The 14038-nt window shown below is 42.0% G+C and overlaps 3 protein-coding genes across 3 annotated transcripts; 1 reads left to right on the forward strand and 2 right to left on the reverse strand.

The window, feature by feature from the left end:
* The first annotated feature begins 54 nt into the window (after window positions 1-54).
* On the forward strand, window positions 55-4265 carry LOC108087770 (protein PTHB1). Its single transcript, XM_017185300.2, has 8 exons — window positions 55-308; window positions 367-840; window positions 1381-1514; window positions 1574-2247; window positions 2309-2809; window positions 2878-3044; window positions 3465-3594; window positions 3659-4265. The coding sequence occupies exons 1-8, from the start codon at window positions 55-57 to the stop codon at window positions 4196-4198; spliced, it is 2874 nt and encodes a 957-aa protein (XP_017040789.1). The 3' UTR covers window positions 4199-4265.
* Window positions 4266-5812: 1547 nt separating this feature from the next.
* LOC108087758 (antigen 5 like allergen Cul n 1) lies at window positions 5813-6720 on the reverse strand. Its single transcript, XM_017185288.1, has 3 exons — window positions 6586-6720; window positions 6136-6530; window positions 5813-6074 (listed from the first exon to the last, which is right to left on the reverse strand). The coding sequence occupies exons 1-3, from the start codon at window positions 6718-6720 to the stop codon at window positions 5813-5815; spliced, it is 792 nt and encodes a 263-aa protein (XP_017040777.1).
* A 1187-nt stretch (window positions 6721-7907) lies between these two features.
* LOC108087773 (antigen 5 like allergen Cul n 1) lies at window positions 7908-9440 on the reverse strand. Its single transcript, XM_017185302.1, has 4 exons — window positions 9169-9440; window positions 8633-8782; window positions 8335-8579; window positions 7908-8273 (listed from the first exon to the last, which is right to left on the reverse strand). Exons 1-4 carry the CDS (start codon window positions 9307-9309, stop codon window positions 8021-8023), a joined length of 789 nt encoding a protein of 262 aa, XP_017040791.1. The 5' UTR covers window positions 9310-9440; the 3' UTR covers window positions 7908-8020.
* Window positions 9441-14038: the final 4598 nt, after the last annotated feature.

Here is a 14038-nt window from a genome sequence, read left to right on the forward strand (position 1 = left end):
CTGATGGCCACAACTAACTCCAGAGTTGAATGGTTCCGAAAAATCAGTTGGAACATGTCGCTTTTCAACGTCTGCAGCTGGTGGAAAGCCCAGTGCTCCGATCCTGGCGAGGAATACGATGTGGCGAGTCTGTTGTGCGCCCGCTTTGGTCTGGAGGCCCAGGAAAAGGACTACATTATAGTGGGCTCCCAGACGGGACAGCTGAGCATCTACTATCCGCACCGCAGGGGCTACGATGCCACCGATTTGCTGTTGGAGTCCCAGATGGCGGCTCCCATTATTGGGTTATATGCTGGAAAGTTTAGTGGGTGAGTGTGGAGGGGATTCCAGGAGAGGATTTCCATTACATCTGCACTTATACCTCAGAAACGTTCGCAACGAGAACGCCAACCAGTTGGGTGTGCTCCTGCCCAACGCCATCGTTATTTACAATGTGGTGGCCATCGGAGGACTGGCGGATCATGGCGCTCAGTTGCGTCTTCAGTTGCAGGCGGAGCATAAGTTCCAGCGCGTGTCCTTTGGTCTCTGCCAAGGTCACTTCGGTCAGGTGAAGGGCAGGGAGTTCTTCTGCGTGGTGCATCTGGATGGCACGTTGACTTTCTTCGAGCAGGATGGCATCTCCTACGAGTGCCGATTCCCTGGACACAGGGCTCTTCCTGCTCCGGTGGCATATTGCGAGCGAACCGATAGCTTCTTTCGGTTCAGCGCCACCTGGGATCTGCAGTGCTTCAGCTACCAGGATCTGTCCCACTCTCTGGTCACGAAGAGTAGCTACCAGCCCACCTGGACGCAGTGCGTCGGCGAGGGCATTGTCGATATGCGAGTGGTGCAGGTGAAGGAGTAAGTATCTGTTTAATGCTCGAGTCTATTTTTCGGAAAATGCCCTAAAACCAGCACTTCAAGGACCATAACTTAATGCTTTCCGATTTTGAATTGGTATATGTACCTTAAAATGCTTGTGAAATAGTTCCCCAATCACCTGCATCCTTAGTTTGGCGATGTTTGTCGCGCACATGCTGAAAGCTACTTCAGACGCCTTGGCTCTCATCCTAACTCCCTGGCGAAGAGGCTAATTAGGAGACCAAGAAGAAGAAGACTTAAAAGGTTCCACCCACATGACCTTCCATTAAGACACATTTAACACACTTGAAGACTGATATAATTAAACTACACACTAATAGATTTAATGTATAATCTGTATACCAACCCTTTGTTATCCCCTATAGTTACAACCTGCTCAAGCTGCCACATAGGTAGCAGTATACCCGTTAATTAATAAATTTACACTTTTTACTTTTTATAATAAAAAAAAAAAAAAAAAAAATATATTAACCTGAAAGTATGCTATAATTTACTTGATATTGATATTTTATCCTTTAGGAACTGTTCATATATCATGATCCTGGGAGAACGCAATTTTATCTCACTGGATGACAATGGAAAATTTAACTTTATGCTGAAACTGGACTATGCTCCAAAATGTTTTACCAGCTTTGTGGTGGGCTACTACTGGGGTAAGTTATTCCTTAATAAACTCTTCGTAAACCCTTTTTAAAAATAAGTGAATTTCTAGAGCCCGGAGCACGTCTTATAAGCGCCATCATTTCGGAATCCTCTAAGCTACATATTTATGAAGAGGCCAACATAATTTGGGCTGCCCAATGGCCAAACCAATTACCCGCTCCTGTGGCCATTCAGCGCTCCAATGTCCAGAATTTAGCTGGTGGAATTGTAACTCTTGGAGCCAAAGGACAATTGGAGGTGGGTTACCTTGGAGCCGAGCCCTTCCAGTTTCAGGTGCAGCCCCTGAAAGTGGACGAGTTGAGTTTTGCACAGGCTCACAAGGAGTTGCAGCAACTTGAGGACGAGATCAAGGAGGCGGTGGATGTGCGGGACATGGATGCCCTCAATCAACAAGCAGCGGATCAAGTGCGACTGAGTTTCACCATCGAACCGGAGGCAAGTGATGATCTGGATACCCTGCTTTTAGATGTTCCTGCAGATGTGGCTGTGAAGGAGTTGCCCTCGGCCAAGGGTTTACTCCGCTGCAAGATTAAAGTGGAACTGGCCGAGTTGCAGCTGGTGTTCCAGACTGCCAATGGAGTTCGATGCAGCCAGGATACCTTGAGCTTTGTCGATGTGCCAGCGGGGACAAGCAAGGAATTTAAACTGGACTTTTATATTGGTGAACTGCTACATGTTCATAGCACCAAGGTGGAAGTGGTGGCCTCTTTTTTGACACCCAGGGTGAGTAAAACAAAGTTCTTTTGAGTTTCATCTGCTCAATCTCCTATCTAATCCTTATCAGGGGATTCCAAGGGTCATCCAGCAGAGCGCCAATCTCCCTCTCTCTATGTTTTATCGCGTTTGTCAGCCCCAAAAAGCAGCAGGAATCAAGTTAACCTACAGCATCACCAGTCGGCATGTGACCCCCAAGTTGGCCACCTTTTTCGGGGAGTTTCTGGAGGAGAATAGCGACACTCATGCTCTCGGTCTCCAGCTTCTGTGTCCCGGTCTTGAGAAGCAGAGTGAAATAATAACTGTGGTGGCGGCCAAGAACTCGAATCGCTTTCGCATACAGTCCGATTATGTGGAGACCTTCGCCATGATCCTGGAAAGGATTGTGGAGAGAACGCTCCAGTTGGACAGCTCCGCTGGTCTGATTAAAATGGACAAAAAGAAACCAAAGCGAGGAGTACTTAATCGCTGTGTGGAACGCCTGATGGCGGCTCCTTTTCTACCCGCGCAACCAATTCTTCATAGGATTGATGTTCACCATGAGACACAGCAGAGCATAAGAAAACAAACGGTGAGTTGGGGAACTTCAATTCTTTAAAAAATTAATATTATAAAGTGATTTAAATTTGTTATCTTTAGGACCAACTGGAAGATCTGTGGCAGCAGTTCAAGACCCTTCAGCGCCAATTGCAGGAGCAGTCGGAGGGTGAGCCCAAGGAGGCCCTCACCATGCAAATAGAGTCCAACTACGACCAATTAATCCTGGAGGGCGATAAACTGGTGGAGATACGGCGGGACGAAAGGAAGTACGTACACATGTAGCGTTCTATAATTACCCGCACACTGAGTCCTTCTATTTTGACACCACCACCAAGCTCTGAACCTATAAAAATAATTGACATGTTGATACCCAGCAGTTGCTAAAGGATAAAGGGTATATTTTTCCATTTCTAATATTTTTTACCCTTAAATAATAATTTTATTATTAATACGTTTCAAATAAATGGTTAACAACATGTTTAAAAACGTTAGAAAAAAATATCTCAATTAGTAATATACATTTGTAACAAAATTGTAAGAATATTTTATTGGTAAGATTTTTTCTTTATTGAAAACTTTAAAAGTTGTTAGTTTTGCACATATTGAAATCGCTATTTTAGTATTGTATTTCCTGCAACGCAATAACTTACTTATATCCTTCTATCTATTTTTTTTATCGATTTCAGACAGCGCTGCGACCTAAACTGCGCCGTGGCATTAGCCAAATGGATTATTCATGCCTTGAACCTGGAGGAACGCGTAGTCAACGTTGTCAACTCAGTGCTAAGCGTTCCCATCGAGGACTGGACGGAATTGGTGAGTCCTTTAAAAATTAATACACTAAAGATGCATTAAAAATTAATTAAAATTATTTCGCTAGAGTTGGGAGGAATCGATGGCGCCCGGCATTGATATGCTGCATCATTTTGGGCCACTTACTCGCTCGAAGTCCACATCCACACACGGATTACTGGATGCCACTTCTGGATCCAGGGACAGCTTTGACTACAGCCGATTTAGACGACATTTCGCCACTCTTTTCGATAGGATTGTAAGACTGGCCTCCTCACCGGTGGCAGTTTGTCCCGAAAAACCCACTGAAGAAGCCGCGAAGATGGAGAATCAACCGGCAAACCAGCAGGTGGATGAAATCGGGAACATGCAACGAATGCTGGGCGATAAGGGTTTACCACTGGGTCCACCGAAACGAAAGCCCAATATGAGCAGCTCCTTGGAGGCAGTGGAGGATGATGAGGAGTACGACGAGGAGGATCTCCGCCAGGATGTGGGCTACCGCAAGGAGTACGGAGCAACCGACGAGAAGAACCCCACCAACAAAAAGAGATCCGAGTGGGTCAACGAGGACTTTGAGTTGCCCACCACCGAGGAGCTGTTCAGCGATCTGGGCATCTGGTGGTAGAGGAAAAAGGGGATTGGGTGAGGGGCGGCTTTCCTGGTCCAATAAACGTGCAAACTGTCAAAACAGAGATCTTTATTGGCTCACTCTGCAGTCTCCAGTCGACAGAATGACAGGGCGACAGCTGCTGGGTCCCCAGATCTGCGATTGTGGCGGCGATAAAGCTTCGTAATCGGAATTTGCATAACCAGCAACGACAGCCAGCCATCCAAATCCAGAATCTGTGGGAGTGCGGAGATTTGTGTGGACAGGACGGGACAGCACAGGACAGGACGGTACAGGTCGGGACAGTCGGTGGACCGGACTGGACTGGACTGGACAGGAACTGGAAAGCAGACTCGTTTATGATGCATAGCCGCAGATAAAGCAAGATAAAAGTCAGGGCAGAGGCTTCACTGTGGCCCGCTACAAAGTGGGCAGTGTGTGGAGGACGGAATGCACTTAAAAAATAATTATATACATTTTATTATCATTTAAATTTTAAATGCCTGAATTTGAGTTCTCTTCCGAACAAATTGCAAATTAATTAATTAACATTTGTGAATCACCGCGGATACAGAATATTACAATGTGGATTTATAATCGGTGACAGCTTTTGTTATTTTAAATATTATTTGTTTAAAGGTTTTTGGTGCTGCATTTAAGGCTTTTCAATTGTAATTTTCATAGCCTTTCATCTTTCTAATATAATATATCTATATTATATATATTTTTCCCTGTGAAACTCTAGCTGGGACAGCTGCTGCGATCCCTTGTCTGCTCCACATGCAATCCCACACACATGGCCAGCTGAGTTATAGAAGTCTCTGTCTGATCTAGGCTCCAGCTCCAGTTGCTGGACCGTAAATTGCCCACAATTGACTGCTGGAATGTCAGGTCTGTCCTTAAATCTGGGCCTGTATTTGTTGCCAAGATTGAAACCGAATCGCTCTACGTCATTATCGGGTGCATTGAGTACATTGTTTATGCGCCGCTCGTTGACGGACTGTTGTTATTCGGGCGGTGCAGCTGGCTCATTGATAAATTAACTGCTTTTTAATGTAATCCTGAGTAATTAAAAATTAATTTGCGGTCGGATGAAGGGACGCACTCGTCATCGATTCGATTTTTACAAATGCAGGGTAGGTCAGTCACATGCAGTGAGGCGTGAAAAATTACCAAATGCACATTGGGCTGAAGGTGATTACTTTGTAAATAAGAGTTTCATTTGTCAGAATTCTGAGTAGTTAAAAATATTGTTTACCAAAAATTTTCGTCCTTATCAACCAATTTCGAAGAAGATATAAGCCAAAGTTTAACAATTAAGTGTTCATAATTCTCGTTTATATTAACTTAAATTTTGTTTAAGGAGTAACATTTTTTAAGGAGATTTCTGACATTCAGTCCCAATGTCCGAGAACCGCTTTCGATTATTTCCGTTAACATCAATAAATGAGTGTCCGCTGAATTGGCAATTAGCAACGAGCCAAATTTAGCAGCCGGAACGGCGATAAACAAAACTTGACGTATCAATCAGTGGGCGCAATTGTCGAACGGCGGTAATAAAAATCAAGCTGTTTTGATTAGGTTCATTAGGTATCATGTATTTTAATTGCTTGTTTATCATTTGGTCATTAGCTAGTACAAATTATAGTTGGGGTTGTATTGCTCCTTAATAGAACAGAGGGCGGGATACTCCGGATTGCTGCCCGTTTTACATTCGGAGGCGGGCTTTCCGGCATTGTAAACAGGAACTCCGATGGCATAGACACTGGCGTAATTGCAGGCAGTATTGTAGATATAGAGGAAGGGATACTGGGGATTGGTGAATCGCATCATGGCACAGCCCACATGGGTGTTCCTGTCCACCACAGTTTCCACAAAGTGTCCGTACTTTTCACTGATGAAATACATTTAAAGTTAGTGGGTTAGGTCAGTGGGGAAGTGTCAAAGGGACTTACAGATTCCTGGTGAGCTTAAAGTCGGTTATGTAACTGCTGTCAATCAGCTTGTGTTCCCCGAACCACAAGCCCATCGACTGCTCCACCAAGTTGGTCACGTTCATCTGCCAATTCCGCGGACGATCAACACCACAGAGATTCTGACCCAAATTCCGGAAGCGGAAGCTATTGTGGCAGTCATCGTGCTCCAAGTAGCAGGTCTTCAGATTCAAGGTGGCCAGGTACTCCAGTTCCTCGTCCCACACCATGGTGGCCATTCGGGTGGCGGGATAATAACCAGGCAGGGATCCAGAAGCTATATAGTTCCTCCGCTTGTTGTGCTCATCCACGATGAAATTGCGATATGGTTTCATGTCCACCATTGTGGCATCCGGAGAGCAACTCTCGTGGAATTGCTTAAGGATAAAATCAGTCATAAATCAGCACTCAAAGGGATTTAATTTGACTCACTCCATCATTATTACAAGCTATATGCACTGTATTATCGGGACACAATTCCGGATCGCACCAGGATAAAGGTTGGGATAACGCAGTGCCCAGGATCATCAGCAGGCAGCCGATCGTTATAAATCTTCCGGATTCCATCTCCACTGAATCTCACTAAATGCTCAAGTGCAAGTGCAAATCCTGACCACCGGCAAGGCGTTATTTATAACGAAATTTTTGATTTGCAGGTGCTTATGTTCGGCAGGTATTTACCAATCCGATTCCGATCCCGATCTCAATACGAAAACGAAACCGCAGCTTGAGAAAGTTCAAGCGACGTTTTATGAATCATTTCCATTTTGGGGGGCCGTTGTCTTTGTCTCAATTACAGTCTGTCTTTCTGCTTTTATCTCCAAAGAGCGTTCACACCGAAACTTCAAAGTGCACGACTTCTAGGAAAACTCGAGCAATAAACCCCAGAGAAGAGCCCAGGGGAAGAAGCTCCACGCGACCAGCTCCCCATCCAAAATTAGACTATTTAACTCGATCGTTAATCTCCGAGTTAAGTTCAGAATAGAGAAAGCTAAGTACACGCGTTTAGTTAAAGTTTGAGCTTTCGTCAGTTTGGTTATACGAAGCCTGTGAAAAATGGAGATTTATCTCCTACATAGGAACCCATTATTATATTAGTGAAATTAATGCAGATAGTTTAGCATAAATTACAAAGACCACCTAACAGGTTTCAGCGACATAAGCTAATAAACTTAAGGTGCTAACAAATCATTTAAGATTCTAAGCCAAAATTCAGATCATTCAAATTTAAAACATTCAACATAAAATTAACTACGTGGGTGTTTCGCTCAGTTCAGTGACTCTATAATTCGAGAGTTTCGAGTCTCTGACACTGACATTGACCCAATTGGTGGTTCCGACTATCAGGTATTATTATGTATTATGTATTAATCTTCTTGTTTTTTGCCTGTTGCACACGCTAAGCTTCGTATTAAAAGATCCCCGGACAGGTTCTCGATCACAAAGGAGAAATCAATAACTTCTGCGCACAAATCAAATAAAAACAGCCATTTGCATATGCTGTTCGAGGGGGAACATCTTTATGAGTTGCTGGCCAATAATAAACGAAAGTTCTGTGTGCCAAACCAGTCTTAGAAGACGGGGACTGGCTTTCTTTGTAGACTGGCATTGTTTATTTTGGTCGAGCTCCGCTGTCTTACAGCACAGCCAGTGGGTTTATAACTCAACTCTGATTATGCAATTCAAAAGCCGGGTCAGAAGTCAGCGGCAGACTCCCAATGACGACAGTCAATTTAAATAAATTATGCAGAGTGTCTGGAATCGATGCGATCATTTATTGATTTCTATTTAAACTTATTCTAGAGTTTGCTAAATACTCTTGGTGGTGGAACCTGAGTGGAGGGCGGGAATCCCCCTTCGATTGCTATTACCAATTCGGATCGTACACCTCTCGGGTGGAGCACAATCCTGGATAGAAGTGGCTCTTTCCCGTGGTGCAACGAGAAGCCGCTCGACCCTTCTCATAAACAGGAGCTCCCAGAGCATAAAGTGAAGCATAGTTGCAGATAAAGTTGTAGATATATACTGAAGGATAGTCGGGACGTGTAAATCTCATGATGGAGCAGCCCAGCGCAAAGCTCTTGTCCACACTCATCTCCGCAAAGTGGCCGTAGTCCTCACTGTTTAAGAAATAAATTTAATTAAATATGATTTAATAATAGCTACCTATTTTCAACTCACAAAATAGAGGTAACTTTGAAGGCATCAATAAAAGTGCTGTCTATTAAGGAGTATTCATTGAACCAGAGACCCAGGCACTCCTCCACCAAACTGGTTACATTCACATAAGGATCTCTTGGCCGCCAAACAGCGCAAAGATTTTGACCAGAATTGGCATATCGGTAGGTGTTGTGGCAATCATCGTGATCCAGTTTACAAGTCCGGGAATTCAGCATGGAAAGATACTGCAGCTCATCGTCCCAAACCTAAGGATATCAAATGTTACTAACATTTATTTAAATTTAATAATATTCCCTACCATTGTGGCCATTCTTGCGGCCGGATAATATCCTGGCACTTTTCCTAAGGCCAAAAAGTTTCGCCTTTTGTTGTGGGCATGCAGGAAGTCCGCCTTATTATGACTTACATCCACTTGGACAGCATCTGGCTGACAACGTCTGGCAAATTGCTATGGAAAAAGTCATTAAAGTTCAGTTCTAAATATATAATAGTAACTTTTCGTTTAATAAAAACCAATCCTTTTAAAATTTGAGAAAGTTTTATTCACAAAACGTGCAGCTTAAAATGTTAAACGTTTGAGATCCCGAAAATTGAATCTCTTTTTAAGATACCCTCCCCTTTCTAATTAAAGATTTGTGGCGATACAATTTAAATATACATAAATTAGCGAGACAAAGGCCTTGAGCTTTGCCATATATTTTCGGATCGTAGCCATTTTTACAAATGTTTTATCGTTCTTTCCCTAATATGCATTCGATTAATATTCACGATTTCATAATTTGACGTTTGGTTTTTATAACCGATTATTGTATAATATATTCATCCCAAACTCACTCCAGTATTTCGGCAGGCAATGTGTTTGACACCATTCTCGCACAGAGTGGGATCGCACCAGCTATATTCCTTGGCCAGGACCAACTGCATCATCAGAAAGAAGATGGCCAGGCAGGCATTTCCACAGATTACAGCTACCATATTTAAATAATTATTTTTACAAACTTATAGAATTAAACTAAGAATGTCTATCAATTTTGGCACTTCCTATCAGATTCTGGCCAATAAGCGTGGCCGTCTTTATTGGATGTTTCCGTTTGAATGATCACAGAACCGAGATCGGGGACTAAGACCTTAACTTAACAAGAGAGCTCGGCTGCCAAGCCGACTTTTTATATATCTCTCTCCGGCCGATTCTAATGCCATTTCGCAAAGCCCGACTTAGCCAGACCAAGCCTTTCTAACACGTTTCGAAACGAAACGGCCAAGAACAAGTTTGCACAAAATAATGATAATAAATATAAATATTAATTTGAGGGCCAGCCGAGCGGAGGATGAGTGAATCTTCCCGGTCTCTCGGTCTCTCGGTTCCATTTCATCCCGCTCCAACTTTTGTTTCTAAAATCGTGATTCTAAAATTGCCCAAACTTAACCAAAAAAGGGGAAAAAAAATCATAAAAAAAAGAGGGGAGAGAGTCTGGAGGTTCATTGTTGCCACGAGCTGGGAGCTATCGATCGATCTATGTGGACAACGATCGGTTGACAGGCCATAAAATGTGCGCGTTTGATGTTAATGCGATCGTTAGTCGATCCGATCCATATATACTCGCATGCTCCAGCTATATTTACCGATTTGAGTGCTTGGGAAACGGCGACTATCTATTTCGGGGGGCGCGCAATTAATTGCCCGACTTTTATTGACACATACATCCGACCAGTACCGGAGCTCTCTAAAGCTAAAACTCCTTCGGTCAGGCTCAGAACCTATTAGACTAAATTTAGTGGCCTCAGTATGCAAATTTCATCAGCGATTATGCCCGATAAGGCGGCACTTAAGAGCGACGCGTGATTTAAGTTGCTTTTCATAGATTTATGGTGGAGAAATTCGAGAAGAAAGGTGAGTCTCAATGCTGCTAATTGATGGGTTGTAGCATGTGTTTGGTTACCCTATAAAGCCTGGGGAATGGGAAAGTATGGAATCTAAACCCATTAGGGATTTTTCAAAATATACATATATACCTCTTTAACATATTCTAAAACTTATAAAGATTAATGCAATTATGCTTAATGAAGCCTTTTTTTAAAAAAGAATATTCAAAATAAAATATTAGGTATGTATATGATTATTATGATTATTATTTCTATTGACACATAATATTATGTAACTAATAAGTGATCAATCTTGTATGATTTGCGGCTGTTTTTGTTCCCACCGATCAAAATCTGAACTCACTGATTGATGCGCCATTATCTCCCCACCTCCAGCGAACTCAGATTACAAGATTAGATAATGGCAATTAATACCCAATACCGATGGCACTGCAACAACTTCCGTCATGAGCCAACACCACAGTCGAGTGCAGTTTGCATAATTACATCTGATTGTGATGAGGCTCGGAACGATATAAATCGCTACAAGTAAACCGGAGAACAAGCGGAATCATTTAATATAATTAATAAACGGTATTGTTCCCGACCGGCATGTGCCAAAATTTATCCGAAATCTGATGAATGCCAACCAGTTTCCGCTGGCCAAAGCCGATACAAAAAAATATTAAAAAAGATTAAACAAAACAGTTGATGTTGACGCCTTTCTGTCTGTTGAATTGCTTAAGCAAATGTCGGCGGGAATTTGAGATTGTGGAATAGAAATTCAGATTTTTGTATAGAAGGTCCTGAATTCTATCCTATCCTATCTCCAACTACACAATTATTCAAATGACCAATAACTAGGCAATTAATTGTGTTTCGATTCTTGTGGGATTGCTTTCCCCATTCAGACACACGCCATTGCCATTTAAGCCAACACTGAATACTTAATTGCCAATTAAATTAGTCAAAACACATATAGTAAGAATCGGGGGAGAGGGCGATGGAGTATCGCAGATAGACCGAGGCAGATATCCATTAATTCACAATTCATTCAGACATTCATCTCGTGTAAGCCCAAACAAATCTTCCCAGGCATTTGTATTTTTAACGACCCGCTCGACGCTGATTGACAGCTGAGTGGGTGAGGGTTGGGGTGGGGGAGGTGTCAGCACTTAATAACTAATTTGCTCAGCTAATTAAGTGGAACCAAGACAACTTAATTAGTGAGCTATGATAGGAGTGGGAATCAATGTAAAAACTAAATTGGTTACAAAATATAACTATCATTAATGCCACATAGAGCATGCCAAAATAAAGAACGCTAATTGTTAATTAGTCACCACATTAAATTGCTTGCTAATAAAATCAATTCGTAGAAGCAATCTGGAGCGTGTCAAATATCAAACAAAAATGTATGTTAATTATCTAAACACAAAACCACAAGAATGAATAGCGGTTAAATAACTAAACATTTTTCAAAACACGTTTTAAAGAATTAAATTTAGGATATTTTATGAAATTTCTACTCCGAAATTTGTGTTATGTCTCAAAAAAAATTCCTTTAAAGCGAGAAACAAGGATTATGGAAATTTTAAATATCAATAAAATTTTAGTTATTATAAAATTCCATTCCCACACCTTAGAAAACAACCAACTATTTTCGAATCGAATTATTGTTTTTCTAGCATCCAATTTAATTTTTTACATTTATTTCTCCCCACATTTAGCTGGTGAATCGCTCGGAATTGCCACCCCGCTTGTGGGTCATTTAGGTCAACGCCGAAGAGTATGCCACAAATTATGGCCCCCTTTCTTTTCTACTCAAATACATCTCACTCTTTCGCCGCCGTATCAATAACATAAATAATGCTTCATTTGTCCAGTTCTGTCAACAGCTTTGGTTTCCCGCATCCGGAAAATGGCATTAGCTCGCTCCAATCCGCCACCCCTTCGATTTCAACCCCCCAAAGACGAAGTGCAGCCCTTGAGCCATTTGGACGTGGGTGGCTTTCCTCTGGAAGCCGCTGACATATGGCTGTACGCGCTAATGGCCAAAACCGATGACAATGGCTGCTCCCACGCATCCGCCAAGTGATTCATGCGTTTCCACTTGCTTATGCACACTTAGGAGTCGCATCCTTGGATGCTGGTTTTACACGGAGAAAAAAGAGAGGAAGTTTGTACTGTAATTTCCAGAAAAAAATATTAAACAAATCTAAAATTAATTGCTTTCAAAACTTACTTAGTCAAAATATTGTATTTTATATATTTAAATTTTTATTAAATTCAATCTAATCTTTCATTTGTTTACAATGCTAAGTAACTTTGTTTATTATACTTATTAAAATGCTGTAACATTACTTGTGTTTTGTTGAGTATTTTATGCTATAAAAAGCATTAACTTTACAATCATACATAATTTAAATATTCTCCTCTTAAGGTATGCTTATTATATTTTTATAAATTTTTATTAACTTAATTGTAATCCTCTGTGTGGCAGATGATGCATGAGCAACGGATTGGAATGTCCTTGCTTGGAGCGGCTTATCGGCGGACAGCTCATCGTCTCATCGCAGCCAGTCCAGAGTCCTGCCAGAGAAATTGATAAATTGTGGAATTTAAGTGGCTACCAGCAAGAAGAGCTGGGATGGGGTTGGGACTTCAAATTATGAGTTATGAACACGGGTCCGTCGTCTAATGCCGCCCCTTGGGGAATGCAGTAAACGCCACTCGTCGCGGGACAGAAAACATTTCACCAAATGCCAAATTTGGCTCACGCCATGGCGCCACACCATCGTTGGCTTGGCCGGCGGATGCCCAGTGGAATAGGTGGAATAGGTGGCCGAGTGGCAGATGGTCCGATATGGACAGGTTGCCGCCCGATAAGGAGCGAGCACGCGTCGCCGGCGTCTCCCGAGGAGCGACACGCGGAAACGCTCAAAGGCGATCCGAGCGGGCAGATGTCACCGTGGTCCAAGATCCAGTCTAAGTGCCTCTAGATTTCCAGAGAAGCCACGGGACGGACATCAATCAGGCAGCGGGCACTTGCAATTGGATGTGGCATCAACCTGATCGATCGACTTGCTTGCGAATTCAGTGCACGTGCCTGCTGCGTGGTAATGCACTCGGAAAAATATTGTCCGATAAAAGCTTTAATGATAACTGGTGATCTTAACACAAATTTAAGATTTATAATGCAGTCATCAGGGATCTTTTTTTGTACACAATAAAAAGAGAAATCACTGTAAACCAAAAAAACACCTGATAAAGTAAAAAACAAATGATCTATAAATCGATATTATAAGTAATTAAACAAATTGATATTTATATTACTTCAACTCCTTTTTTAAAACACAATGTGAGCTTTTGTTGAACTTCAAAAGGCAGCATAATAAATTTATAAATAAATATTACTTGAAGTAATAAAATGACAATATGAATTATGAATTTTATTTTAATTTGCCTTTTGCGGAACTTTATTTATAAACAGCTTAATATCAATACCAAAGTTTTATAATTGCAATTTGAAATATATCAACATTTACTATATGAATTTCTTTCTGTGTATAATGCTTTCCTCAATGAGCCAAACGTCATGATCCAGGGGCCATGCCAGATTGTGTTTTCCGTCTAAATCGCTGGCGATCGGATCGCTTGAATTTACGAGCGCCCGCCTCGTTCTCAGAATTCTCCAGGCTGAGCAGTAAGTTCGATTCGAATTACAGACAATCTTGCCCTGGGAATTGGACACGGAATGGGAATGGGAATTGGCTGGCCGACCCTAGACATCGCTGACAATTATTGCTAAGCAAACATGCATAAATTGGCATTGCCCCCA

Source organism: Drosophila ficusphila, unplaced genomic scaffold, assembly GCF_018152265.1.
Source record: "Drosophila ficusphila isolate 14025-0441.05 unplaced genomic scaffold, ASM1815226v1 contig_414, whole genome shotgun sequence".
Lineage (NCBI taxonomy): Eukaryota > Metazoa > Arthropoda > Insecta > Diptera > Drosophilidae > Drosophila > Drosophila ficusphila.

Coding starts and splice junctions, on each gene's coding strand:
- LOC108087770 (XM_017185300.2), top strand. CDS start 55: ATGTCGCTTTTCAACGTCTGCAGCTGGTGGAAAGCCCAGTGCTCCGAT. Junction 309..366: donor TATGCTGGAAAGTTTAGTGG/GTGAGTGTGGAG, acceptor CTTATACCTCAG/AAACGTTCGCAACGAGAACG. Junction 1,515..1,573: donor TGTGGTGGGCTACTACTGGG/GTAAGTTATTCC, acceptor GTGAATTTCTAG/AGCCCGGAGCACGTCTTATA.
- LOC108087758 (XM_017185288.1), bottom strand. CDS start 6,720: ATGGAATCCGGAAGATTTATAACGATCGGCTGCCTGCTGATGATCCTG. Junction 6,531..6,585: donor TAGCTTGTAATAATGATGGA/GTGAGTCAAATT, acceptor TTTATCCTTAAG/CAATTCCACGAGAGTTGCTC. Junction 6,075..6,135: donor TTTAAGCTCACCAGGAATCT/GTAAGTCCCTTT, acceptor GTATTTCATCAG/TGAAAAGTACGGACACTTTG.
- LOC108087773 (XM_017185302.1), bottom strand. CDS start 9,309: ATGGTAGCTGTAATCTGTGGAAATGCCTGCCTGGCCATCTTCTTTCTG. Junction 8,783..9,168: donor TTGCCTGCCGAAATACTGGA/GTGAGTTTGGGA, acceptor CTTTTTCCATAG/CAATTTGCCAGACGTTGTCA. Junction 8,580..8,632: donor CCGCAAGAATGGCCACAATG/GTAGGGAATATT, acceptor TGATATCCTTAG/GTTTGGGACGATGAGCTGCA.